Consider the following 26,925-nt stretch of genomic DNA (forward strand, 5'->3'; position numbering starts at 1 on the left):
TGCAAATAAAGCAAGTCTTCATTCAGAGACACGGCAAGCGGCGACATGCATGTCGCCGCTTGCACGCTGGGCTCAAGTGTGCAGTTGTGGACCTTCGTGTTGTTACTGCTTGTTTAAGGAGCTCAGAGGCTCTGGGAGAGTAAATAGCTTAAGATTAAGCAGCTGTCTCAGGAGTGGGAGGCACTGAGAAGCCAGGCTCCTGGGCCGGGGTGCACCTGCAGCTCCACGCCACCTCACTGCACAGACAAGGCTAGGCGCACAGACTTGAAGTTTCATTGGTGGCCCTGAGAATAATTACACAGCAAGTGACAGTGAGCCAGGTTTCGGACAGGGAGACGGAAGGCATGTGCTATACCCAGCTCTGTTACAAATACACAAGGAAACGCCTGGAAAGATGATCCGAAATCCGAAGTCACTCGCAAATGTCACCACCCACCGGCGCAGGGAGAGAGCAAAGCAACCATGTGCAGAATCGCTGAGGCTATATAAAGGCCCCTGAAAACACGGCAACACCAGCCCATGCCTCAACCCCAGGCTCCCCCACCACAAGGGATGGAAGTGATTCTGTGTGGGGGGCTGGCTGGCCTTAGAACTAACGACAGGACACACTAGCATCTTCCTAGGTGCTACGGAAGCAAGCAACAGGCCCATCTGGCACTGGGAATGGTCTGCTATAGGAAACTCAACTACAGAAGACCCAGAACACCTCCTTCTGTTCTACACAGCATGAGGGGAAGGGATGCTCATGAGAACTGTCTGCTCCATAAGAATTAGAGATCTCCTCCTGCACACACCACATACACATGCCCTACTCACATATGCCCCCCACACCCCCACACCTATACACAGAGATGTCCTACCCCCTAAACCCCACCCCAAACCCCACACGTGCACGTACACGGGGACACACACACACACACACACACACACACACAGAGCAGAGTGCCAGATGGCTGCTATTCCAGTTCCCTGCAGAAGCCAGGTAGCCAGAGCACAGATCCCTGACACATAGCTAAGGGCAAGGAGTCTGCTCGTTTCCAGGTCAGAGTGCATGCTGCTAAAATAGTTATTTCCTTCCAGCTTCCAGGTCTGAAGTAGGAGTCCTCCAGAAATCTTAATTAGAGGATACCGTGGCTTAAAAAGAAAAAGAAATGCAAGAAAGAATAAACTGTAATATTATTCTCCTAATTTTCTAATTTAAACTGGAGTGCAGCCAGAAAGTACTGATGTGCTAGGAACCAAACTCCAAGGCACTGCGGAGTGGTTTATGTTCTGATGTTGTTGCTGTCGTCGTCACCATCATCACCACCACCACCACCACCACCACCACCACCACCACCACCACCATCATCATCATCATCATCTTGTTTTGTTTTCTAGACAGGGTTTCTCTGTGTAGCCCTTGCTGTCCTGGAATTCATTCTGTAGACCAGGCTAGCCTCAAACCCAGAGACTCTGCCTCCCAAGTGCTGGGATTACAGGCATGCATGGCCAGCTTGTGGTATACGCTTTTAACTGCCGGGCTATCCCCAAGTAAAAGAAATCATAAAATGACAGTAGACACAGGAAAAACGTCAGCACCTATGATCCTGATCTCAGCCGGCTCCAGTCCCGAGCCTTGAGAGGGTCTCATAAATCCATACAGCTCGGTGGATAAGGTTATGTTCCTACAGGCAACCCCAACAGGAGCCAGAGACATCCCCTGAGCTTCCTGTTGCAGGAATGACTCGCTCTCAACCTCACAGAATATCCAGGAAATCTACGCCGAGAGCATAAGCTGGCCCCTCCTGCTACAAGCTGTGCAAGACAGGGGAGGTCAGGAAGGCTGAGGAAGCTGCCTGAGGTAACAGCTGCTCGGCTGCACCTGCAGGCCCACAGGGAGGAGGACAACAGCAGCTCTGGCCCTCACTGCATCCGCCCTGTTTTCTGGCAGAAGGCCATCATTGAGAAAGAGCGATGACAGTCTCCGCTCTGGACACACTAGGTGCCTAAGCTTCTCTTTCTTCCTAGAGGAACAGGTCCTCACTCTGCCGTTTCTCTGTGACATTTTCAGCCCTGACACTTGAACTAGAACTAGAAAGCACACATGGGAGGGAGGCACTCAGCCCATCAAGCCCTGAGAAGGACACCAGGAGCAGGAACAAAAAGTTCTTTCTACAATGCAGAATGCCCAGCAGCTCCCTCAGATTCATTTCCTCAGCGGTCACCCCACCGACTGCTCACCGCTGCTGCCCCTCCTCCCAGCTTCCTCTTCCTCATCATGCCCTTCCTGGCTGGGTTTTTGTCTTGTGCCAGCAAACATCCTTGCACAGCACTTTTTCTAAGCTTCTCGTATCTGAGGCACGGGTTTCCTCTGCTTTGCTTCCTCTGGTACTCTGCCCAAGAGAACAGCCCTGGCACCCAGTGGACATTATAAACTGGAGAGACTGCCTGTTCCGAGCTTCTCATCACATGACAAAGCGTAGGTCACACAAGCAGCCAATAAGGGTCCAAAAGCAGACGGGCCCAGCAGCCTTGGGCCACCCATAGCCCAACTTCCTATACTCTGGATAATGGCCGCCTTTCAGATAGCATACCAGGTCTGACTGTCCATGCAAGGTGGGGGCGGGGCTAAGCAATCACCCCTCACTCTTGTGGTTGGCCTTCACGGGACCAGGAACAGATGAAGAAAAGTATCTAGAGTCAACCAACCTCAGGACTCCAAAAAGCTAAAGAAAACCCAAATCTGTAAAACGCAGCAGAAGCAGAGTAAACGGTAGCATGTCATTTCCGGTCTCACCATAACCTCTAGCTACCTGTGAGGTGAACATTCCTTGCGGAGACCCACAGAGCTCTGAGCACCAGCGTTGGGGATCAGTCCCTCTTCCATATACAGCTGTGTCTAATGCTGTTAAGCTACACAGGGAACAAAGGCCATCCCATCCTCATGCTGGCATATCTCGGATAACACGAAAATTGTTAAGACACTGAGAGCATCCTGGTTAGAAAAGAAACTTAAGCATGAACACCGGCTAGTTACACTGTTGCCAATTAACCCAAATAGAAGCCTAGGAGACCTCACAATTGGAGGCCCCTAGGGACCTGAGGTGAATACGGAAAGGTGTCCATCATCCCCTAAGGCAGACAACTCCTTACACTGTGGTTCTGATTTGGAAATGAGTTGCAGAAACTCATGTTCTTCATCCAGACCCTTCCCCCCAAAAAATGATACTGCTTAAACAAACTGCTATCTAGGTTCTGGGCCCCTGGTGCTGCTCATGGAGCAGAAAAGGTGAGTCCCACCCTGGCACACTCTAGCCCTGCAGGATTGCAGGGTTCCCAGCATCCTATGGACCATGGTATGTTATCTAAGTTTGAGTACAGAGGTGTGGGAGGGTTAGATTCTAGAAGCTGGAGTTCTGTCACTCTCCCACCCCTTGCCTTCTTTTCTCCACCAGTAATCTTTTGGTACCCACGAATTCCCAAAGCCCTCATTGAAAATGACTTAGCATTTGTGCAAACTCCACACACATCCTCCCACGGGCTTTAAGGCATCTCAATGCAAAACCCGAAAGAATGGTGTCAACCCTTGATTACTTAGTTGACTCCGGATGCGGAATCTAAAGCTACAAGGACAACTATTTAAATGGCAGATTTTTAACATGCCCCATGGTTCAAAGGACAAACAAACAAATGGAAGCAGTCGGAAGCCAGCCTCCTTCTGAAGATGGAGAACGAATGAGCTCCCAGAGTCAAGGAAGAGACCTGTGGCCCCATTCCCTGTGTGCTGTCACCAGGCCCAGTCAGTCTGAAAGCCCCCCCCACCCCCTCCCCCCGCCTCAGAAGCAGCTTGTATGCTGACTGGCCATGACATCCTGGTGTCCAGGGTTGGTTAAGCTATGCGATACTGGGAAGGCTATGACCGAGAAAGAACCAGGGGGAACAAAGTGCAGAAGAGACACTCATATCTCCACATGGGAGAGAGCACCCCTCCCCTGCCTCCCTGCCTCTCACACTCACTCTCTCCCTCCCTTCCCTCCCTACCCCTCTCCTCTATCCTCTTCCCTCCCTGTAGTCTTACATACAGTTGGAATCCAAGGCCTCATGCATATTGTGCACGAATTCTCCCAGTTTAGTTTGAGGCAGGATCTCACGAAGGTGCCCAGATTTGCCTTAAACTTAACCTGCTGCTTAGGCGACTGCTGAATTTGCAAACTTACTGCCCAGCATCCTAGAGGGCAGGGCTGATAGGCCTGAGCCACCATTCTCAGCTCCAACGGGAGGGAGGCGGGCAGGCGGGTGGACCCACTGAAGGAAAGATGGGGTGGGCTGCAGAGGAAACACACCCTCCTGAGACTGCTCTCACCGAACCAGGGGCTGCAGAAATGTCCACAACCTGATCAGAGATGACCCTACACCTCCCCTCTCCTGTGCCTCAACTGGAGGATAAACTGCTGTCCCAGGGACCCCAGGACAGTGGCTTGGTTATCCACTGACCCGAGAAGGAAAACCCAAGTCATAGGCGGAAAGAGAGGCCCTGGCTGAACTAATGCTGAGCAGTGTGGGCTGAAGACACAGCCTGGTGACCAAGAGCAGAATGGCCCACAAGGTAACTCACAACCACCGGAACTCCAGTCCATGGCATCCAATACCTTCTTACGGCCTCCTGGGACACCACGTGCACTTGCATATTGTATACACAGATACGCGCAGAAAAAAAAAAAACACGTACACAAAAGTAAAGGAGAGAGGAGGGAAGGGGAGGGGAGAGAAGGGGAAGGAAGGGAGGAAAAGAAAGGGGAAGAGGAAAGGAAGAGAGAGGAAGGGAAGGGAAGGGAAGGGAGGGGAAGGGAAGGGGAGGGGAGAGAAGGGGAGGAAAAGAAAGGGGAAGAGGAAAGGAAGAGAGAGGAAGGGAAGGGAAGGGAAGGGGAAAACACACTCATTACAGAATCAGAAGTTAAGACCACTGTCTACTTGCAGTCAAGTCTCTTGGTTCCTTCAGACTGCATTCCATTCCCAGCCAAACACAAGATCAGCAATTTAATTTTGGAAAGGAATGTTCTCTCTGGCTTCCACAGATTGAATGCCCAAGCTACGTAAGCCACATTCATACTCCTGCATGCTAAGTCCCTGGAGACCATTCTGAGTGCTGGGTTTCCCTCCCTGACTCTTGGCATGTCTAATCCTGCCAAGTCAGAACTCAAGTGCTTTTCAATGCACTTGTGCCGATGGTCCGTTTAGTGTTTAGCTTCCTAAACTGAGGCTGTAGGTATGTTTCTGTTCTTTCAGTTAGTGAACTTGAGGTCTTGGTCCACACTACAGTTGGGAGCCTTTCCTGGATCCTAGAAGATACAGTGGCTACCACCCAGTCATGTCTCCTTTGGGTTACCCTAAAGTGACTTGCTCAAAGACACTCAGACAGTGAGGTAAGTGGAGGCCACCACAGATTCTCACTACATAACCCAGGAGGAGCAGCCCTCCCAAGAAAGGCTGTAGGAAGAAGAGACTGCCCTTAAGAGCAAATGGCCTCCAGCAGCCTCCTGGATGGCTCTCTGAAGACGATACCAAAGTGAGCACAGCCAGGCTCAAAGGTTGCAATCGTGAGACTTCCAGGAAGGGAACATGTTGGCCATGCAAGGCCAAGATATGGATCAGTGCAGCCAAGGGAGAGGGCAGGCTGCAAACAGGTGTGGGAATGTTCTGGCCATGATGAGCATTTCCATCTTGACTGGTTTAGCACTGCTGTAGAATGTTCCTCACACAAGTGAACACTCAACAGCTTCCTATCATTGCAACCACTGTGAGGAGAGTCAGAAGCTAGGACAACAGGCCCCATCCTGCTCTGTTGTCCCCTTTCCTCTTCAAAGCCTCCTGTTAAATCCCATCCCTCTTCTCTTTTGCTTCCTCTTTGAAAGGGTAAGATCACTGCTAGCATAGCCAGCTCGACCCCTGCACCTCCCTGTCATTAGTCATTCTGATTGGCCACGGCTTTGTGATCTCGGGCCAATCACTTCGAATCTCTATGGCTCATTCCCCTTGTATAACAAGCCTCCTATAAGGCAGGTAACCAGTCCCCCAAGCAGTCCAGGTCATGACTGAGAGATACAGTCCACAGCTGATTTTCCAGGGGCAAGGCCAGAAGGACCCAATAGACCTGAGGAGCCCTGACTATGCATCACTCAACCTCTCCTTAAAATTCTAGACCATTCTTCTCGACTGAATCAGCTGACAGCTGAGCTGTGGCACATACAGCAAATGAACCCATGAGTTTCCCAACAGACAGCATGGCTGACGGATGCAGCAGGATGCATAGGGCTGGCAGGAATGGTAGTGACGGGGGGGGGGGGGGGGCTGGAACACATGGGAGAGCCCATCATCAGGACCAGCCTAGTATCACGGCTGTCCCAGAGTATAAGGCAGGGATGAGGGCCGGCTGTCCCCAAAGCCCCTGCCTTCTTGGGGTCTAATGTGAGCTCAGGTACTGGAAAAGTCTTACCTTCCGCACCATCAGGAGACATTTCCTGATGTCACCTTGCCAATCACCTTGCTAAACAAAAGCAGGAACAATTTCCATACGTCACTCTTTCTTCTTTCCGAGTAGACATTTGTACTACTCAGTTAGGGGTTACGGGTTAGGGGTTAGGGTTAGGGTTAGGGTTAGGGTTAGGGTTAGGGTTAGGGTTAGGGTACTGAGTACTGCTAGCCTCTCACTGAAACAAGCTTGGCTTTTAGTTTGCTGTACCAGGGTTCTGCCTCTGGGCTATTTAAATATTTCCTGCTTTGTAGTGAATTATTTTCTATCACATAGCCACCAAGAGCTAATGTGTGTGTTTAAAAATATCAGCTGTAATCTACAGCATACATATTTTTTTGATACGAAGAAATCGGCCCTTTCTCTCCATTTAAAACAATCAGGAGGAAAATAAGCTTCCACACTGTGGAAGGCAGTCTCTATTTCTCGCCACAGACTTCCAGAAATAACTCCCATCTACCCCATCACTCTCACTTCCTGAGGCCCTAGACACAACCCAAAGCTCTCAAAGGCAGGCGACCTGTGAAAGCCAGGGGCAGGTGTCAGCAACAGAGCAACAGGACTCCCACTGGCAGCGACTGTCCTTGGCGCTTTTGAGGGACACTGGAGAAAAATCAGAGAGGCTTTGCAATCTCGGACAAATGTAAATCAGGGAAGAAAGGACTGGAAGCAAAAGCGAGAACGACTGCCACACAGAAACACCAGGTCAGCAGCGTGCCGACCTTCTGGAAAGAAACTATGCCCCACACCCTACCTCCTCCAAGAGCAGCTGGAGCGCTTGGAATCTAAGGCACCTGACTTTTCCTGGGCGAGGCACCAGAATATGGCAATGAAGGAAGGTCTGTGACAGCAGGTCCAAAACAGGACCAGGTGCCCCCCTAGCATACAAACACACCCCTAACCCTCAAATGCTGGCCACAGGGTCACAGCGTCTATCCTGGAGCCTTCTGACCCAGCTCCCTGAAGACATTTTAAACAGGAAACAGATTCAGGCCAAGAAAAATAGAAGACAGGAGCCTCGGGACAGGCTAACTGGGCAGATGAGCCATAGAGCCAGGCGGATGAGACCAGAACTGGCCAAAAGAGTTGAGCACGCGCCTCACAACAGACCCTTCTGCCTCAAGCCACCCTGAGCGTTTCCCTCAGGTATGACAGGCTCGTCAGGATTGCGAGCACTCCTGGATCAACCCTGCTGGACATGTCAGATCCTCTCCACATCCCGCTGTACAGTCTCTGCAGCTCTCTCTGGCCAGCATCAAGGGGGACCTCGCAAGTCTCAGAGGGCACCACACAGAGACATTCGCAAACACACGTTCACTGCTTACCTTCCCTCTAAACCCTCGACCACTCCTTCAGTACAGAGAGTCTGACCGGTTCTAGGAAAGAGTCTTGGGCAGCATCCCGGTACCGCCTCCTTCCCAGAGCACCTTGCCTCCCACTCCAGCTAGCACAGAAGGCAAAAATCTCCTTGGCTGTAGGGACTTTGATTTTGCCCAAGAGGGCCCAAGCAATGTAAACATAAGGGCGGAGTTTGATGCAATCAGGTTTGGTGAAATCTGAACTCCTCAGGCTGAGAGAGGTGGGTCCAGAGGCCTCCACACTCTGCTCAGTGGCCAGCACCCATGCATTACACAAACCAGTTTTATTGTTTATTGCCTTCTTTAGAAGATCCAAACAGAAAACCCCTGCAGGACAGCCCCCTTATTAGAGCTGCTTGTCTTCTATGCTCCCTGTGGCAGAGAGGGTGGTGTCGATATTAACCTTTGTGATTTCTACAGGCGAGCCTTTTCCATCTCAGGCCGCCATCATATCCAACTTAGGTGGGCTTCAGCCAATGCCCTCTCTCCCTGGCTGAAACCAGTCCCGGCCCAAACACATGCCTCTACTCTAAGCAGAGAGAACAGGCACAATCAGAGCCTCTCTGATTCCGTGAGGTTCCCACAGCACAGTGCGAACCCTCACAGATGTCTCCAGTCATTCGGTGTGGAAGAAGGGCAAGTCCGGGCTAGGTGTACAGGCGGAGGGCAAGACTTATCTTCGATAAATCACCTGAGACCTCAACAGAAGCATACACAGCTTACAAGATCTCTGATAAACTCCGTTCACCCTCGGGAGAAAGGATCTCCTCCACGACAGGACATAATGCGCTTCTTGTGCAAGAAGTCCTACTAAAAGTGGGATTCGGGAGAGGGTATTGAGTAACACCCCTTCCCAAGGAGGGAAGCAAAGTCATTGTTCTCGTTCTGCGAGCAAGGACACTGCCATAAAGGCAGGGATTTACTAATCACAACCTGTTTTCCCTTCAAAGCATCCACATCAAAGGAAGAAAAAAAAAAGAAAAGAAAAAAGATTAGGAGATGTTTGAATAACCTAGCTCGGGGACTAAAATGAATGCCCGGGTCCCTTTAGAGCATCTGAGGCCTCCTTGGGTCTGAGCTAACTATGTCCAGCCGTTGCTGTGTTTCCCGAGGCACAGGAACCTTGAACATCAAATTTTGGATCCCAAACTTATGGAGGAAAAACAGCGGCGAGGGCAGCAACAACAGAGAAACCAAGAAATCCTGTACAGCCCACCCATAAGTGGTCTCTTTTCCCCATTTGTCACAGTGAGGTGGAGGTGACTTCGAGCTCAGGTTTGTCCTCTATCTTTATAATCTGAGGGTGCAGGTGACAACATTATAAATGAGCTGCTGCCCCGAGTCTTTACCAACCAGCATCTACTTGGCCTCCAGCCCTGCTTTGCTGCTGCTGTGGCCACTAGGCAGGTGTGCCAACGTCCTCTCAGTTTCCACAGACTCCCTGGGAGTGGGTTTTGATTACATGAGCCTGCTTAAGCTGTGAGCATTGCGGGCTCACGAAACAACATGGTCCTTTGAAGCTTTGCTGAAGTCGGGCCAGAAGGCAGCTCTGTGGCCCTGGGGGCTTTGAAAGGCACCAAACCTTTAACCTTGGGAAGTTTCGATCCCGTGCATGAAATAATATATCTACTGAAGAAGGCTGGAGTGGGCTTCTCATGTGTCTCTGAGAATGGTTGGCCAAGTGGGCACTCGGGACACCTGGAAAAGGGTTGATGTGAGTCCGGCGTGGGGACCCAGAAAGGGACAAGACGCTTCAAGAGGAGAGAGTGAAAGAGTGACTGGTAATATCAGAGACGGAACAATATCCTAATGGCAACACATGCAAAAGAATGGTCATAGCCACGTAATCCATAATTGTACAGGAGTCGTGGTGACCCAGATGCACATGGGCTGATGGCCTAGTGTGAGCTCTGATGGGATGTCAGCCATGAGGAGGAATGAGATACAGAGATGAACCTTGAGAACTTGGGACAGGAAGAGTGAGCCCCAGAAGACTGAGTAGCTCCACCGATGTGAAATGCCAAGAATGGGGCAATCCAGAGAAAGAATGAATGGTTTCCAGAGACCAGAGAAAGCAGATTAGAAATGACCGTTAATGCATAAGGTTCCATTTGAGGATGATGGGAATGTTCTAGACCTAGAAGACAGGGGAGTATCTTCTGGCAGAAAGTTTCAACCCTCCAGGCGCAACTACTGAGTCCCCCAGCACTTTGATCTCGTTGGTCCATTGGCCCCCAGTGTTCTGTTTCCTTCACCCTTGGTCTTCTCTAGATTGTACCATCTGAGTTGGCTTCCCTGCAGCCCACAACACTGAGCCCCAAGGTCTCACTGCAATATCCTTTCACCCACTGGCCCGACTCTGGTCTCCATGGAGCCTCCTAGGCAACTCTATCCCCAAGCCCTTGCCTCTCTCCAAATGTCCCAAATCGAGATTTATCCATCAAACTTCATTTATCTCCAGAAACCTATACTTCAGGGTGCCCTGTTCACCAAGGTCCTGGTCCTGATCAGCCCTGTGCCCACATCCATATCAGCTTTGGTCTAAGCTCACCTATCACAGTTATCTCCATGGCTCTCCTGAGACATCCGTCTGATTGGTTCCCCGGCTCTGACTCTCTAGAACTCAGCTTGATTCTAACATCCCTGGTGACAAAAACAGGCTCATTTTCGCTCTTGGCATATGGAAATAACTTCTATATGAAAATGCCCACCCTGTCTGGGATATTCCAAACAGCTGCAACAGCCAAGTGTGGACAAAACCGTTTTCTCTGCATTCCTGGCCCACCTCTTGCAGCCTTCATCCTTAAAGCTGTAGCTTTTAACCTCAGCCTCGGTACCTCCCTGGCTCCCTCACCGCTCTCTTCTGACCTATATACCAATCAGTTCTTTCTAACTTGCTCTGATCATCCTTGATTCACGCATCAAAGGAGCCCTACTTGTCTCTTGCTCTGGTTCATAGGCCACCACACTGGCTCTCCAATGAGGCAAAAGAGATTCTGCGAGGTCATCAGTGTGCACCCAAGGGGGTTTCAGAACTCTGCTCTACTTAAAAATCATTCTCCTGACCGTCCAAGCCCTGTGGGAGAAAGGAACACCATGTATAAATAGAAATTTTATCCACAAAATGTAGCCAAAGCCGTTCCCATTTACAGTGTAAACCAAGTACATCTGCGGTCTGAGGTCCCTGAATGCTCGCTCCTTTTACATAACATCAGACGTGATCATGACAATAACCTGGAATCTCCAATAGCTTGATGGCTTAAAAGTCTTACAGTCCAGGGTCTCACAGTCCAGGCTGGATTAGCTCAAGCACAGAGCACACTCCCTGACTCGACCTTTCCTTCTATCCTCACGCCCTGCCCTTCACAGAACCTATAACACTCAAACTATTTGTATCCTCCCCTCCTGGAACCGCAAGGGTACGGCAAAACTGTTTAAATGTCGCAGTGTGTGTTTGCTATCACGTTCTTGTATGTGAGCCTCAAAAAATAATCTCAACTCTGAGATAGCAGAAAAGGGCAGGCAGGGCGCTGGTTTCCAACTGCCAAAGACCGAGCTCAACCTTCGAATAAAGTTCTACACGAGAACCCAATATGAACACTATAAAGAGACAGAGGTGGGACCAGAGGCTGAAGGAGGGCTTGCATGGGAGGCTGCTGGACGGAGACAGGATGGCCCTTAAGTACCAACATGGGGTCCCGAAGCTACAGAACCAAAATCAGAAAACTACTGACCCTGGAAATGTCACTGTTCCAAAACAAGCCCACTGCAACCAGCAGGAGACCCTTCATAAGGACTAAGCATGTGGGTAGAGTCTCCCAGTCCAGAGCTTCAGGACACAGGGAGCTGGGCATGCAGCTCTGACAAGCAAAACAGGGTGAGGGATGCTTGGTTACACAGAGGGCCTACCTGAAAAGACTGTTCTAGATGAACTTCTTTTTTTTTTTCTACAAGTTCTTCCCTTTGCCCTTAAAATGCATTCACAGACAAATGTTCTCATCCGGGACTTCTTAATTTGTAGCATTTTCAAAAGAGAGAAGTGTGTAGGACACAGCTTGATCTGCAGTCCTATCTGGTATATTCTAAATCTCCAAGAGAAGAGGGGGGCTGCCAGAGTCTTTGCCATTCAGCCAAATGTGAGAGGGAGGGGTAGATACTCCAGGGGTTGGGAACACACGAGCTAATACACAAAGGGAATGACCACTGGCTTTCCTCTAATCATAGCTTCCTCTCTCTGTTGTCGTATATCCCATTGAGCAAATATTGTAGTCAAACTCTTTCTGGACTCAGCAGAGATGAGAAACACAATCTCGGGCTTTGTAGAAATAAAGTTGCAACCTCACATCTTCCTGGCATTGAAAGGGATGGTATTCCCATGGAGGACCTGGGAGAGAGCCAGGCAGGTGTACCTGGGACATCGCTGTGCAGTCGCTTGTACCTTATGGCGGGAAACATTGGGAAGGCATCCAAGAGCAAACGTTCATAACAGCAGGGTTTCCATACAAGACTTGGGAAGTGAGAAAAGGAGCTGTACGGAGGGAGCCACACTGTGGCTCACATCTCAGGAAAGACGATGAATGGCAAAGCAAGAACTAAGCTGCTAGTGCCACAGGTGAGACTGGAGTGCAAAGGTCTCCAGCCCCGGGGATGAAATACAGGCTTAAGGCTGAGTCACTGTGTGTGTTAGCTAAGAGGGTGAGGTCATCAGAGAGAGCTGGAGATGCAGCCTGGGACTTCAGTGCTAAGAGGAAAGTAGCATGAGCATGATGACACGTGACAGCAGGACTTCAAAGACATGGAAACCATCCCAGCCTCCGTTCACCTTCCAAACTCCACAGCGTCCCCTCTGGAAGGTGGAGTGAAGTACCCGAGGGTGCTCCTGCTTCCTCCTGGGAGGGAGACTGAAAAGGGAGGACAAAGGAAAGGTCAAATCCACTCAAATCTCAGTGCCACCTCAGGATCCTGGGGCCATCACTTCAATACTCACAAGGTCACTTAGTTCAACACTACAGGATGGCATTCATTTTGAGATAGCCTCTCTAGTACCACTTGGGAATTAAAACAACAACACCAGCAACAACAATAATAAAAGTACTCCTGGATGGAAGCCAGGGTTTGCTGGATGGATGGGAGAATGGGTGGGTGGATGGATGGATGGATGGATGGATGGATGGATGGATGATGGATGGATGGATGATGGATGGATGGATGGATGGATGATGGATGGATGATGGATGGATGGATGGATGGATGGATGGATGGGAGGATGGATGGATAGACAGATGGATAGATGGAAGGAAGGAAACAAGGAAGGAAGTAGCTCACTAGAGGTTAAGTCTTCGGAGGCTATACCTGCCCTGGTTCCCATACATATTTTTTTTGCTTCTTATTAGATAAGAACGGCCTTATGTAAGCTGCCATCACCAATCTTCCCTGTCACAATGGACTGAGAACTCTCTCAACTGTGAGATAAAATAAACCTCTGGGGCTTTACATTTTTTTTCTCCTGGTTATTTTATCACGGGGACAGGAACGTTGACTGAGCCAGCAGCACGAGATGGAAAGTTCTGAAGGTCACCTGCCCTATTCAACTTACAGACTGGCATCGCCCTCGTCACTGCACCATGGCAAAAGATCGCTGCCCTGGGGCATACACGTAGTCCTCATCTGCTTTTCAGCCCCTCTGCTGCCTCAGCCTCCTTATGCACAACTGTGTTAGCTACGTTTCGTTACAGCACAGGCACTCCCATCACAGTGATATCCAGTAGATATCATAATCTTTGGCAAATCTCCTCATGACTGTTTATGCCATAGAAAGCATGGGGTGTTTTCAGGCCCTCAGAGGTGGATGGGTAACAAGGCCACAGATCAAAATAAGACCAGAGAAAAGGAACACCCATGAGTGGCTTGGGGTTGCACGTGAGAATTGCTGGGCCACTCCCAAACCCTTGGTTCCTCGCATCGACCTCCCACTCTGACAGCAACCCTTACCAATCTAAGGGTGAGCAGAGCGTATGAGGGCATCTCCGGGCTTGGCTTCCTACACAGCTGCAATTGTTCTGTGTGAAAGCTCCCTCTGCAGCTGTGGAGTAGACAGTCCCTAGGGCATTCAGTCTGCACTCCCTTCACAGTAACCTGCAGTCCTAAGATGGCCAGATCCACTGCTCAGTATGTTCGCTAACCACCCATTGGTCAGAACAAGTTGGGTCATAAACGCTGGCCATGCTGTACACAGGGCTGTGGACATGCTCTGTCAAGACGTAGCCATTCGGCTGTTGTCATTTTGTAGGGGGATTTGGGAGTATTAAGATTGGGAAAAGCAAAGCAAGTTTTAACAGCTGCTAAAAGGAGGAAGCTACTGGAGTCTGACAGATAAGCTCGCTTTGTCCCACTCAGCCTGGTTTCTGTTAACTTCTTGGAATCATGGGGTCCCCTCCCCTCCTGGGCAGTTCTTCATCAGTAGGATGGGGGTGCTCTTGTGGAGCATCCAGAGACATGTTTCTTCTTCACACGGTGTTGGCTCTATGAATGGAGAACTAGCAGTGCCAACAGTAAAGTACAAGAGACTCCCAGGGCCCTCGATGTCCCTGTCTCTTCGCTTTTCTCGGGAACTGCTGTTCCTTTCGTCTCTAAGAGGGGCTCATAGGTTCTTAAAAAGATGAAGTAGCACAGTTAGGCTCACTGAAGGCAGCCACACCCACACTATGAGCTTCTTGGCACCTTGCCACCCCAGGACATTCTTCTCTGTTCTGGAAAGGCCAGTGGCCCACAGCTTGCAAGCATAGCAGGCCACTGTCCAGCAGGACTAAAGACACGTGAGACCAGGAAGACGGGATGTACACCCTCACACTGGAGAATGTGTGCCCTCTTGCTCTCCTTGGAACACATTCAGGGATGGCTTTTTTTCTCTGTATGGAAAGTGGGACATCAGGCATAGAACACAGAGCTTTCCTAACGTGAGCCCTGACAGAAGGCAGCTGTGGAGGGCTCATTCCAGGGCAGCGGGCATCTCTAGAGATAAACGCAGCTCAAGTCAATACTTCATCTCCATTTTTTTTTAAAGACCAGTAGAAACTATAGGCGGGGTAGGGAGTAAAAAAGGGGGCATTGTAATACCCCGTTTTTCAGCTAAAAGAAAATGTTTCAAAGGCTGCCAAGCCTCCCTTTACTCCTCAAAGCTCCCGACAGCTGTCAGGACTAATGCTGCTTGAGGCTTGGGCCCTGGCAAGACACGTAGCTGAGACTCCGCTCTCTGCCTGCCAAGGGGTGGCTCTGTCCAGGGATCTAAGCCAGGGATTGCAGACCCCTGGCAAGAGCCAAGAGCTGCCTGGCATTAGACACAGGAGTCCTGCCTCCCTGCCTGAGAGGTGCTAAGGAGGACAACGGTGCTGGGGGGAGAGGGGACATCGAAAAGGACTCACTTTCCAGCCACGAGAATGGATCTTTCTACTCTGCGTTGGCCTTGGTCTTGGGTGCGAGAGTAGAAACATAAAGAAGTCCCACAGGGTGGCAGTGACAGGATCCAATGCACTGTGGTAACCTGTCTCATGCAACAGAAGAGACAAAGCAAGGCCTGGGAGAAGCTGCTCTCAGACACACACATGCTCGGGCAAGTGAGGTAAGTAAAACCAAACAAAAACCTAGGCTCTGAAATTGCCTATGAGCCACTCGTGTGCCATTTAGAAACCGAGCCTCAAGTACAGCCATGATAAGTGCTTTGTCTCCAGGCATAACATGGGTGGCACTTTTTTAAAATGATAGTTTGCGTTTTGAAAAAAAAAAAAGTACAGATATAGAAAACTCTACTGTTTCTTATTCCTCCTTCCGCCACCCTGACCCAATTTTCTAAACTTAACGTTTGCGATGGTATAGCTAGCTGATCATACAGGTCCAGGGCCTTGGAGCACTGTTTCGGGTAGAGCCCCAGCCCAAGAGAATCTGTGGGATGTGAGAAGCAGTGGTTTTTATAGTCTTTGCCATCCTTCAAGGGTCTGAGCTGACTGTAGCCAGGTGCTGCTAAAAAACAATGTAGCCAACGCATGACTACACTGTGTGCCTGTGTAGACCATTTGGCCTCAGAACAAGGCCTCCGCTACTCAGAGAACTTCATTTGCCACCAGCCAGATCATCCAACTGAGGAGTCCCAGAACATGAAACCACAAAACCTGCAATCCAAGCTGTCCTTCCTGATCATGTTGTCCAGCCTGGGAGGCACAGAGGGGAAAATCACTCCAAGGGGAACTCTCAGAATAAATGCCTAAAGATGAAATAATGTCTCACTCAATAAATACTTATTTATTGTAATTTGAATGTCTTATCTGTTGTAGTTTGAATGTCTGTGGTCCTCCAAGAGCCTTCACTTTGAAAACTGGCATCCAATGAGAAGGTATTAGCGGGAGATTAAGCCTGGAAGGGGAGCCTTTGTGATGGGAAGAGTCCCTTACAAAAGGGGCTCCGGAGAGCTCTCCTAACCACCATCCAGCCATGAAGACACAGCAGTATGCAACCAGACCTAAGTACACACTGATCTTGCCTTGCCAGCCCCCATGACTGGGCCAGACATAAAGCTGACATTCTGTTACCACATCTGAACAGACTGAAACAGTAGCAAAATGCTTCCAGCAGCCATGAGTGTGTGGGATGGCTGTCTTTGGGTTTTGGATTATTACTGCCTCTGGTTGTAACATCACAGAAAGAGGGGCCATGGTGGAGGAGCAGTCTCTGCAGGCATGTATATAAAGGTTCGATTCTCTCCCTTGCCCTTTCCTCTCTCTGACTCTCCTAGATGTCAGGTGAGGGGAGGCACCTGGTCCTCTGTCTAACAATCTGCTTGCCACACAAGCCAAAAGCAATGCACGTGAGGTGACAACAGACTGAAATCCCTCATATCACAAGCCCCAGTCACTCTTCTGTTCTTTAAACTGAGTCTTTGGACACTGGCTCTTGGGGTATTCCATCTGCTTCCGTCCTATGAAGAATGCCACAGTCCCAGCAAGAGTTCTTGACGAGATGTCCTTGGTCATCGGTGGTTCCTGTTCACAGCCACTGGCTGGCTACTTCATTACATAGCTCTCTGGTTCTTCTATTCCAGCTAATGGTTTGTCTGGTCACCATCTCCTCCCCGTCCCAGGGCCAGTACTTTGATTAGTACCCCTATAGTGTTCTCCAAAGCACCCCTTACTCTTCCTGCCTTGAGCCTTTAAGGCCTGCAGAAGGCGGCCTGTCAGTCTTCTCCAACAGAAGGCAGCAGAAGCATGGCCGATGGGAAAGGACTGTGTCTCACACCATCATACATCAATGGGACATACATACCCTCTGGGTTAAGACTAATAATCCCGCACGAATAAAACTGGCTGGGGACTCGTAGCAATCCCGATGTGGGTCTTTGAGGCACGGTGCTAAGTTTTCTGAAAGTATTCAAGTATAATTGTTTTTCTATGCTGGCACCTGAAGGATTAGGCTTCTGAATGAATCACACTGGGAAGAAATGTGGATAGAAAGGGTTCGCCTTGTCTACACCTGCCTGCTCACCTCCGAACTTCACCTGTGTTTTAACGCCCGGAGCTTTCACACTTCACCCCTGGCGCCACTTCAGATCCAGATGGATTTGAGATCCCAGCAATCCCTTCTGTTGAAATTCTACCCTCCCCAACACAGAAAGGCACATGATTACTCCAATACAAACACGAGAGACACAGAATTGTTAAATCTAGCCCTGGCCACAGATGTCATCTTCCCAGGTCTTCCCAGACTTCCATTTAGTGACTGACAAGAAGCTGATGTTGGTGTGGAGAATTCCACATGCTGACACTTGATGTGTTACATCAGGATGAAACGACCTTGACAAACATGACCACAATTTTCTTTCTCTACACAGATCTGAGTCTCAGTCAATAGTTTAAAAATATAAAAGACTACACCAGTGAAATGTCCTAGTGGGTCTTTGGTGACCCTTCTGTACAGCCACTTACGGGCTCCATCACTACATGGCTCTCCAGTTCTAATCTAGCCAGTGCTCTCCTGCACCCTCTCAGACCCAGTCCTAGGTCTTTGATTAGCGCCACCAAGGCTGACTACCAGAGTTTGATCTCCAGAATGCACGTGAAAGAGAAACCCAAGTTCTGCAAACTGCCCTGACACCCAACACACAGACACACACACACACACACACAGAAACATACACACCACACACACAGAAACACACACACACAAACACACACAAACACACACACAAACACACACATATACAGAGACACACACAAACACACACACACAGACACACACAGACAGACACACACACACAGAGACACACACACACACCACACACACATACCACACACACACACCACACACACACACAAACACAGACACACACAAACACAGACACACACTACACACACACACACTACACACACACACACACACACACACACACACACACACACGAGATGTGGCACACTGATGACGCTCCCCATAACCATGATAGAATGGATTTTCATTTGTTTTTAGGTTTTTCATGACAGATTTTCTCTGTGTAGACCTGGCCGCCCTAAAACTCACTTTGTAGACCAGAATGGCCTCGAATTCAGAGATCCACTTGCCTCTGCCTCTCAAGAGTTGGGATTAAAGGTGTGTGCCACTATCACCCACCAAAACTGTATTATTTTTAAATTTAACACCAGAAAAGATTAAAGACCAAAGGAATTTGGATGCCACTTCTTAGAAACCAACCCTAAGGGCTTCCCTCAGTGGCCCCAGAAGACAGCTGTCCTTTCTTCAATTTTATTCTGTTTTGTGTATCCCCAGAGAGCTCCAGTGATCATCCTGCAGGTGATCAGAGAATGGGTGTCTGCCTACAACCTGGATAACAAGCAAACATACACAGTGCCTGAAGCTCCAGGACCCTGGGAACACACAGCTAGTAGACGCTGCCCTTGTCCAATACCTGACATTCCCTGGCGCATACAGGAAGGAAAGAATGGAAGGCAGCAGGCTGTAGCAGAACACACTTCCGGCTCTATCACGAGGCTTCACCAGCCCTCCATGCGCTACAGCTCTGAAAGTCCGTGATCTAAATTCACCAAGCCTGATCCTTTGTGCACCTTCAATACCAGCAGCAGCATGCACGTGTAGCTTCTGGACTAGTACAGGGCGATCTTCATCTTGCGGATCTAGCCATGAACACGCTAGCTCCACTCCTGAGCTCCCGTTACAAGCCGTGGTGCTCACCTTCTCCATCCGCACTCATGTTCTCGTAGGAGTCCCATCGAATCAGGGGGTCTGCTGTGTTATAGTCCACGGTCACTCCCTGGTCACTGTACAGATGCTCAGATCCTAAGGGGCACAACCGTTACTTAGCAGACCCCAGCATCTCAAAATACCACAGGAAAAAAATGACATGTGAGCCTTGGATTTAACGGTTCCTACCCAAATCTGTAACAGGGAGATTACTAAGAGAGTGATCATTTTCTAAGTAATTAAGAATGGACTTAAAAATGATCCTGTAGCCAGGCACGGTGACACACTGTTACAATCAATCCCAGTATTGGGAAGGTTGAGGTGGGATGACCGGGTGTCACAGGCTAGGTTACAAAGTAATCACGCATGAAACTGTCACACACAGGAGGCCTGAAAACAGATCAGAATATTTCACTACAGCAGTAATATATGTCATTAAACATATTTTCTGAAACACAGACATTTAATATACTGTACCGGAAATCCCTTTTAAACACTTTTTCTGAAGGGGAAAAGCAAGCATTTGGTAAAACCTCATAGATGTAAGTAAACCCTCAGGGACACCAAAAAGCACCCCAGCCTGCAAGGGCTCCCTAGTGAAGTCACCTTAGGCAAGTCATACTACCTTTTGGTCCTTCCCAAGTGAGCATTATTGTTTCAGAGCCACCTACCCCTTATTATCCAATATGCTATCTAAAATAATAATAATTCAAGACCAAGCTTAGTAGTAGGGCATGCCTAGAATACACAAGGTCTCCAACAGCACAATTAACACGCATGCACGCACATACACACACACACACACACACACACACAGAGATACACACGGACACACTCGGACACATGGTCAAGTTTTCAAGTAAATGCCAAGACGGGAGGTATTAGTATAATCTCAGGGTCCAGCCTGACCTAGAGTCCCGCTGCCCACTGTCCTGCCAGTTACCTACCTTGAATCTTCTCAGGTGTGGCCGAGAAGACCAGCTCAATCTTGCCATAGTCAGGAAAACGGTCATCTGAAACAAAGAACCACACCACACTGTGTTCACACTGATCCTGCCCTTCCAGCCCAGCCAATGCAAGGTTGTTCCCAAAGCTGCGTGCGACAGAACGCCTTCACGCGCAGAGTGTCAGCCTTTTCCTGGTTTCTCCGAGCTGTTCATCCACAGATCAACCCAGTTTTGCTTATGTTGGCAGCAGACAGGGAAGGACGCTGCTTCTGACGTCCCGGAGGGCTTCATGGCTCACCTTTGCAGGCGCTGTCCAGCTCTTCCTTCCCAAACAGGAGCCCGTAGCCCTGCACAGCTCCCGTGTGGAACTGCAGGCGGAAAATGACATCGCGGGTGGCCGAGCGGAACTTCTTGTGATAGCATTTCACCTAGTTCAGGAGGGGAAGAGAAAAACAGGCAATGGCTGAGGGGCAGAGCTCGCTACTTAGCACAGACGTGTGGATGGTATGGCCTCTGAACGGCTGTGGCCAGGAGTTCACATCTGAAGATACCACGGAGGCAGATAGCACACCACTACCAGTCTCCCTGTGGCCCCCTTGCTCAACAGGGGGAAAATCTCTAAAGACCACAGTCCTCTGCCCTGCGATGGGTCACACCCATCTGTGTTAGAAGGCATCTGTGGTCCGTCATCTAGCTTTTTAACAGCTGACTGTGATGACATTTCCCTTTCGTCTAAAATCTCCGTGCTGCCACTTAAGCCTCTTGGTTTTCACACCATGAAAACACCGGTTATTGCTGTCATCTTGTTTGTTCAGTATAGGCTAGAACATGAGGGGATAGGGGATGGGAAAGGGAGGGGGGAGTTCACAGATAGACGGAGGCCCAGACAAAGACTATCATTGATGCTATTCCCTTTCCTAGGTGCCCAGGCTCCTGGAGGTGGCATTTGAAAGAAGTATTAGAATCACCTCTGTATTTGAACAGAAGTTGTGACATCCTACCTCAGGCACAGCTCAAGCCCCCCTGGATGGCTATGTTGACAAGCAGGGTTCAGGAACGGTAGGAGCACAGAGTGGAGTGCCTGGTGCAGCCTGTCTTATATTGCTACCAAAGGCTTCCCCACACCAGGCCACCGTGGGGAGAAGACATGTTGTAAAAAAGACCTCACTCAGTGGGCAGAGGAAGAACCACAAGCCAGCAGTGCCTTGCCAGAGTCTCCAGGGGTCCAAGGCAGACTGAACTGAACTCAGCACTGAGACTACACAGTGCCCACAGTTGGTATACCATGCCATGGGAGACTGTGGTAGGCAGGCTTGCCTATGTAATATAGACTCTTCCTGGTGAAGGACGGCGTGAAAGCATCATACTTCAGGAATCTAAATGGGAAGCAAGGCGCCAAACTTCAATATCCACCAACCAGGCAAGAGCATGTGCAGATGACAGCTGCATCCTCTTACCAGAGAAACTGTCCCACGGAAACGCCAGAAAATCAAAGGCCAAGGAGCGTAGGCAGGAAGGCTGGGCACCACAGCCCTTGGGCAGACCCAAAACTTGTTTACACTGTGGTATCTACCAGGAAACAGCCTGCAAGGGATGCTCCCTTGTTGACAAACATGCACAGGTTCCTCCCAAGCGACCTCTGCTAGGTTAAAGACACAGACCACATCTCTAGTGGTCCTGGCACAGGAAATGTGCAGTTGTCTATCCACAATCAGGAACGAAGAAAACCCAAGAGCCCTCCTGATTTCCCAGCAACCAATGGCAGGCTGAGTCCAATAGGAGGTCTTCTACTCTCTGTTGTCCTCTGTTGTTGACTTCAGCACAATTCAAACCCAAGATGGTCCTTAGGATCAAAGACATCCTTCCAGAACGTTCCTCTGGGCCTTCATGGCTCACACTGACTGCCCTTGAAGGGTTAGGCCCTCTCATCCAGGGACGATGCCACACTGTCCTCCAATAAGGCCCTAGGGCCCCCTAACCCTGCCCTGCTCTGTTCTGGCTACCTTGGAAGAAGAGAAGTAACCAGGGTCAGGGTAGGGACGGGAGAGGAAAAGTGAGGTCCCTTTCAAGCCAGTCTTGCTCTTAAATTGTATACATACTTAGGAGAATAAATATTTGAAGAGGAAGGTCTCAGGAAGTCGGGGCAAGCAGGGGACATAGATCTCCTGGGTCCACTCAAGCACATGCATGAGAGTGAGTGAGGAGGGGCTACCGGGAGGGAGTGGCCTTTGGTCCTGACTGGGTGAATATATGGGCATCAGGAGATCACAGCCCCAGCACAGGGTCTGTGACACAGCCACCGTCTCTTCTGTTCTCAATAGGCTCTGCTCGCCCTCCACCCACTCAAGTTACCAGTATTCATCTCTCTAGTCCTTTCCTCTTCCCCAGATCCTTCCCGGGGCTACGTAACCGAGTACACCTTCTACTCTGGCCATCCCTCAGCTACACATGAACACTCTGACTCACAACCCAGGCATCCTAGGCGTGGGAGGGAAAGGATAGGTACCCACAGGCTGGGCAGCTCCTAGGTACCTTGGGCCTGGTGCGATCTCCTGCTTGGAAATTCTTATTTACCATATCACAGGGTCTCAAAGACTCCCAGGATTGCCAACAAGAATGATCCGTCACTGAGCAGCGCTATGCTGTTTTCCTGTGGCCTCTCCTGTGGGTATTCTGACAATGTTACACACACACACACACACACAGCCATCACATCACACTCCCCTCTCTCAAGACCTCCCACAGGCAAGACCTCCCACCAATACAACAGGTCAGAGTTTGAGAAGAGGTCTATTAGCTAAGGCCCTGATCTGGGTGACCTCTATCACCCACAAGAAGGTCCAATAATGACCCACTCAGTATCAGTACCGATTAATCTTTGTGGTCTCGGTGGCCAAAGATCAGAACTGTTCTGCATACTGAGTAGAAAGGACAACACAGTGCTTGACACAGGGCCCCAGAGGCCACTCTTTAAGACAGAAAGCATTTTATAAGGATCACTAGGCAATCCAAATCCACTTTGGTTCTCTGGCTTTAACGTGTACTGACTTACTCGAGTCTCCTCAGAATGTTTCTAAAATGCCCTGATCCTCTGCTTCGAGATTCTAGAGTATTTTCATTTGGGACCATTCGGTGTGACGGTCACGGTTTTGTGGTAAGCACTGGGTTGAATGATGACTGTCACAGACCCACCCAAGGAGCACGGGAACATCTGCACTGACCCCCAGCTCACCAGAAGCACGCATTACTCGGGGACGTTCAATCTCCCGGAACTGTTCATGCTTTCGCTGTAAGGTGGAGAGCAGTTTTACTCCTCAGAGTATATAGCTATGAAGTATTAGGAGACCTTACAAATCTACCTGTGTGACATCTCCATGATATCTGCTCTTTCCTGCCCATATCGGCAGACTGCACCGTACCTACAGATTCCATCAACTTTCCTCGTAGCCATTCCCTAAACTCTGAGGGGTATTCTTTACATGGTACTTACACTGTATTAGCAGGTGGGATGGATGAACAATCTAGAAATTATCTGAAATATGCGGGAAATGGGCATGAGTTGTATGCAAGCAGTTAGCTGTTTTATAAGGAACTTGAACACCCTTGGATGTCTGTATCCATGCAAGTCCCAGAGCTAATCATACATACAGGCCGATAAACAGCCAGGCAAGCTATTCTATTTAACAATTAACTTAAAAGCATGAGCTTCTGGGAAGGGAATCCCGGCACTCAAACGCGCTGTTAGTGACGACCGCCACAGGAAGGACCGTGAGTGGTCGTCTTTTCTTGTGCTCTGAGTGAACAGTCTGGAAACCTAATCTGTTTCCTTACATCTGCACGAAGATACATCTACAACCCTCAACTGTGTGCTAGGATGATGGGGCCCCAGGACCAGGTGAGAAGCTGAGCCCTTGAGCTAAAGGCAGGTACCTAACTAGGCCAAGTGTGTAGCACATGCCTGCAATCCCAGCCCTTGGAAGGCTGAGGAAGAACAAGGTCTAAGCTGGGCAAGTCAACTCTTAAACACTCTTAAAAAGTCAACTTTCCACTCTCCTCCCAACATGCTGGGCACAGACAGGGAAGACCCAAAACTCCTCCTAAATTCTCTGAGCAAAACGATCAGAGTACTCGAGCATCCCCAAGAGAAATAAAAAGTCCCACCCTGGTCCATGCTGGCTTGGTGGGGCTCTCTAGGCTAATGGCATGATCTCCCTCTGAACGGAGCGTCATTCCAGGGTCCCAACGCTGTCAAGTCACGAACAAAAAGCAAGGAAAGGCAAGCAGAGATTTGGGTCACAACAAAAACCCAACTGTGGTGCAGTGACAGCATGGATGAAGACCTGACCCAGTTCTAGGTCCACAGCATAACAAAGGAAAAAAAAAAAAAAAGAAAATCCCAAAATAATAAGACAGAGATCCAATAGAGATCCATCAAGGGCCTCTGCTGGGGCAGCTTGGGGGCAAAATTCCACCTTTCCCTGGCCATACACAAGTGCCCACTGTAAGAAAAAAACAAACACCAGCGCTGTTTGTGCAACCTCTTAAGGAGGCTTCACCTGTATTCACAAGCCCAGTCACTGGTCACAAAGCCAGCAACCATAAAGACAAAGTACAAGTGGCTGTGGTTTGCCCAGGCAGGGCAGCAAGATAGAGCATGCCAGATGGAAAGATGTTTACAAGCCCTGGACCAAGTGCTGAGCCGGGGAGGGGGCAAGCTGGCTCAAGCCCCAGGCTTCCTGCCAGGTTCCTGGCGGGCCTGCAGCAGCGTGAATTCCTGAGCGGGTTACATAAGCTTCAGACAGCCTCCCCAGGGAAGGGCCTTGCACCTGACCACAGCGTACTTTGAGGCAGGATCACAAAATGTAGCCTTTTGAGAAAAGGGCTTTGTAAAGACAGGAGCGTTCCACTAGGAAAGGTCAGAGGGAAGGCCCCAAGCAGATGTATCAATGTTAGCTCTGCTGTCTCCAGTCACAGCGCCATCTGCTGGTCACCAGCCAAAAGATATCACAGAGAGTTCTGTTTCCCAAGAGTTTCCCAAGTCACTTACAGCTGATACCTGGCCATTTCTTCTTCTGAACCTGTTCCTTGCTATCTCTGTGGCCTGTCTCAGTGCAGAAAAAAGGAGCAGGTCTGCACACAAGGTAACAGTCACTGAAATGAAGGGGAATTCTGATTGACTTAGCGGGACAAGGTGCCTCTTAGAAGCAGATAGCATCCTTCCATTATGACCCAAGGGCAGCTTGCTCACAGAGGGGACCAGTGACAATGCAGGCTCTGGAGGGTAAATCTAGTCACACACTATCTGCCCTTGCGGGGTCCATTCCAAGTCACAGTAGCTGCCAGATCCCTTGTGAGAAATGCAACCACCAGCATAGCTGGGCCTAGCACATTTCCCAACCTGCAGCCTTCGGGCTTGTACATTACACACACAGCACACATGACAGGTGGAAACCGGCAGAAGTAAAGGACAGCACCAAAGTGAGACCCGCAGGGTCTGGCTCGGGCCTTGAGTGTCTATTTGGTTCGCTTAGAAATAGGCAGGGCTGTACAGGAGGAATGCGGGGTAAGTCCAGAGTTGCCAAAGCCCAGGACACAGGATTAACGATGGCACTGGCTCAGCTCGCCATCATGGGAGCACCGCCAGCACAGAACATGTTGCAGCATCTTCTCTTTCCTAAACTCGAGGTGGGACCAGGAGCTAAGGCACAAGGCAGGCTCCACACAGACTAGGATCTGAGAGTTGCCCGGGACTCCTGATCTTGCACCCTCTGGGTTGAGCACAGTCGCAAGTCATCTGCACCACAGTCATTCACACCTGACTAGGGAAAAGGGTCTTTTCTACCGTCACTGGACTTCAGCTCATCTCTGTGCGTACACCAGCCTGTCGACTGTGTTAGCCATCTGTCTGCCCATTCAGCTAATCCAGCACTTTCGTCTAAGCTCTGAGGCAGGCCCTGAGCATGTCTCTACTAAACTCGTACGGCAGCCGTTTTAGGACAAAGGCTAAGGAACTTGATCACCACTGATGGCCGGTGATAAACTCCAGCAAAGGTGTCAAGTCACCAACAGCTGCCTGACAGTCATACCACCCAGTCTAGAATACACTCACTGTGGGCTAACCAATGCCTCTTTTATGTCCATAAATCAAACGCTCTAGGACCTCAGAATGTGCCTGTACTTGAGATGACATTTTTATGAAGGGCATTTAAATAAGGCCGTCGGGGTTGGCTTGGATGAACTATAGCTGGTAAAAAGAGATTAGGGCTCAGAGAAATGATTCTGATAAGACCTATGACCTATGGAAAAATACCTATGACACAGGTCAGGAAAGACCGACCCTGCTAAATACCCTGACTGTGGACCTCGAGCCCCACAAAACCAAGAGAACAAGCCACCCCGTCTGGGGTGAGGTCCTTTCACCGTGGCCGTTCTGACAGAGTACAACGGACTTAAAGTGCTGACAGATTTCTGACAGACAGCAGGTCGACCTCGTAGCGGTCATTTCTATGAAGTGTACGGGGAAAACTTACACTGCGATGGAAAAATACCCTCGTCAGCTGCCCACGTCCTATCTGATAACACGGCAGAAAATAAGTGCAGAGCACACAGAAAAGAATTGTAAACACAGGAAGTGTAAATCAAATCACAACGCAATTCCAAAAATATCCCATGTGAGGAATGAAAGGGGGTACAGGAAGGAAGTCGTCTTATCGAAACCAAGTATCTCTTGTGGAAAGATCTAGAATCTCCTATTGCCAGCACTCCTAATGGAAATGAGTCATGCGTGAGGAGCTGGCTGTCCTGTGGCATGAAGTTCACCTCCAAAGGCCCTCAAGCCCGAAGCTCACACATTGTGCACCCCAATTTTCCA

General features: G+C 49.7%; 1 protein-coding gene across 12 annotated transcripts in view; it reads right to left on the reverse strand.

Annotated features, from left to right (window-relative positions):
* Positions 1-26,925, reverse strand: part of Tns3 (tensin 3) — a 232,017-nt gene that overhangs the window by 65,718 nt on the left and 139,374 nt on the right. For 10 of the 12 annotated variants that reach the window (XM_006251460.4, XM_063273400.1, NM_001170459.2 and 7 more), the window contains 3 exons: positions 20,353-20,482; positions 20,055-20,120; positions 19,099-19,203 (listed from right to left, as the gene is read on the reverse strand). In XM_006251460.4, the coding sequence (XP_006251522.2) occupies positions 19,099-19,203; positions 20,055-20,120; positions 20,353-20,482 (301 nt within the window). Of the gene's footprint in view, positions 1-4,631; positions 4,804-7,836; positions 7,991-19,098; positions 19,204-20,054; positions 20,121-20,352; positions 20,483-26,925 lie in introns of those variants that run through there. The other 2 variants (XM_039092228.2, XM_039092229.2) reach the window with 2 other exon arrangements.

This window comes from Rattus norvegicus, chromosome 14 (assembly GCF_036323735.1).
Source record: "Rattus norvegicus strain BN/NHsdMcwi chromosome 14, GRCr8, whole genome shotgun sequence".
NCBI lineage: Eukaryota > Metazoa > Chordata > Mammalia > Rodentia > Muridae > Rattus > Rattus norvegicus.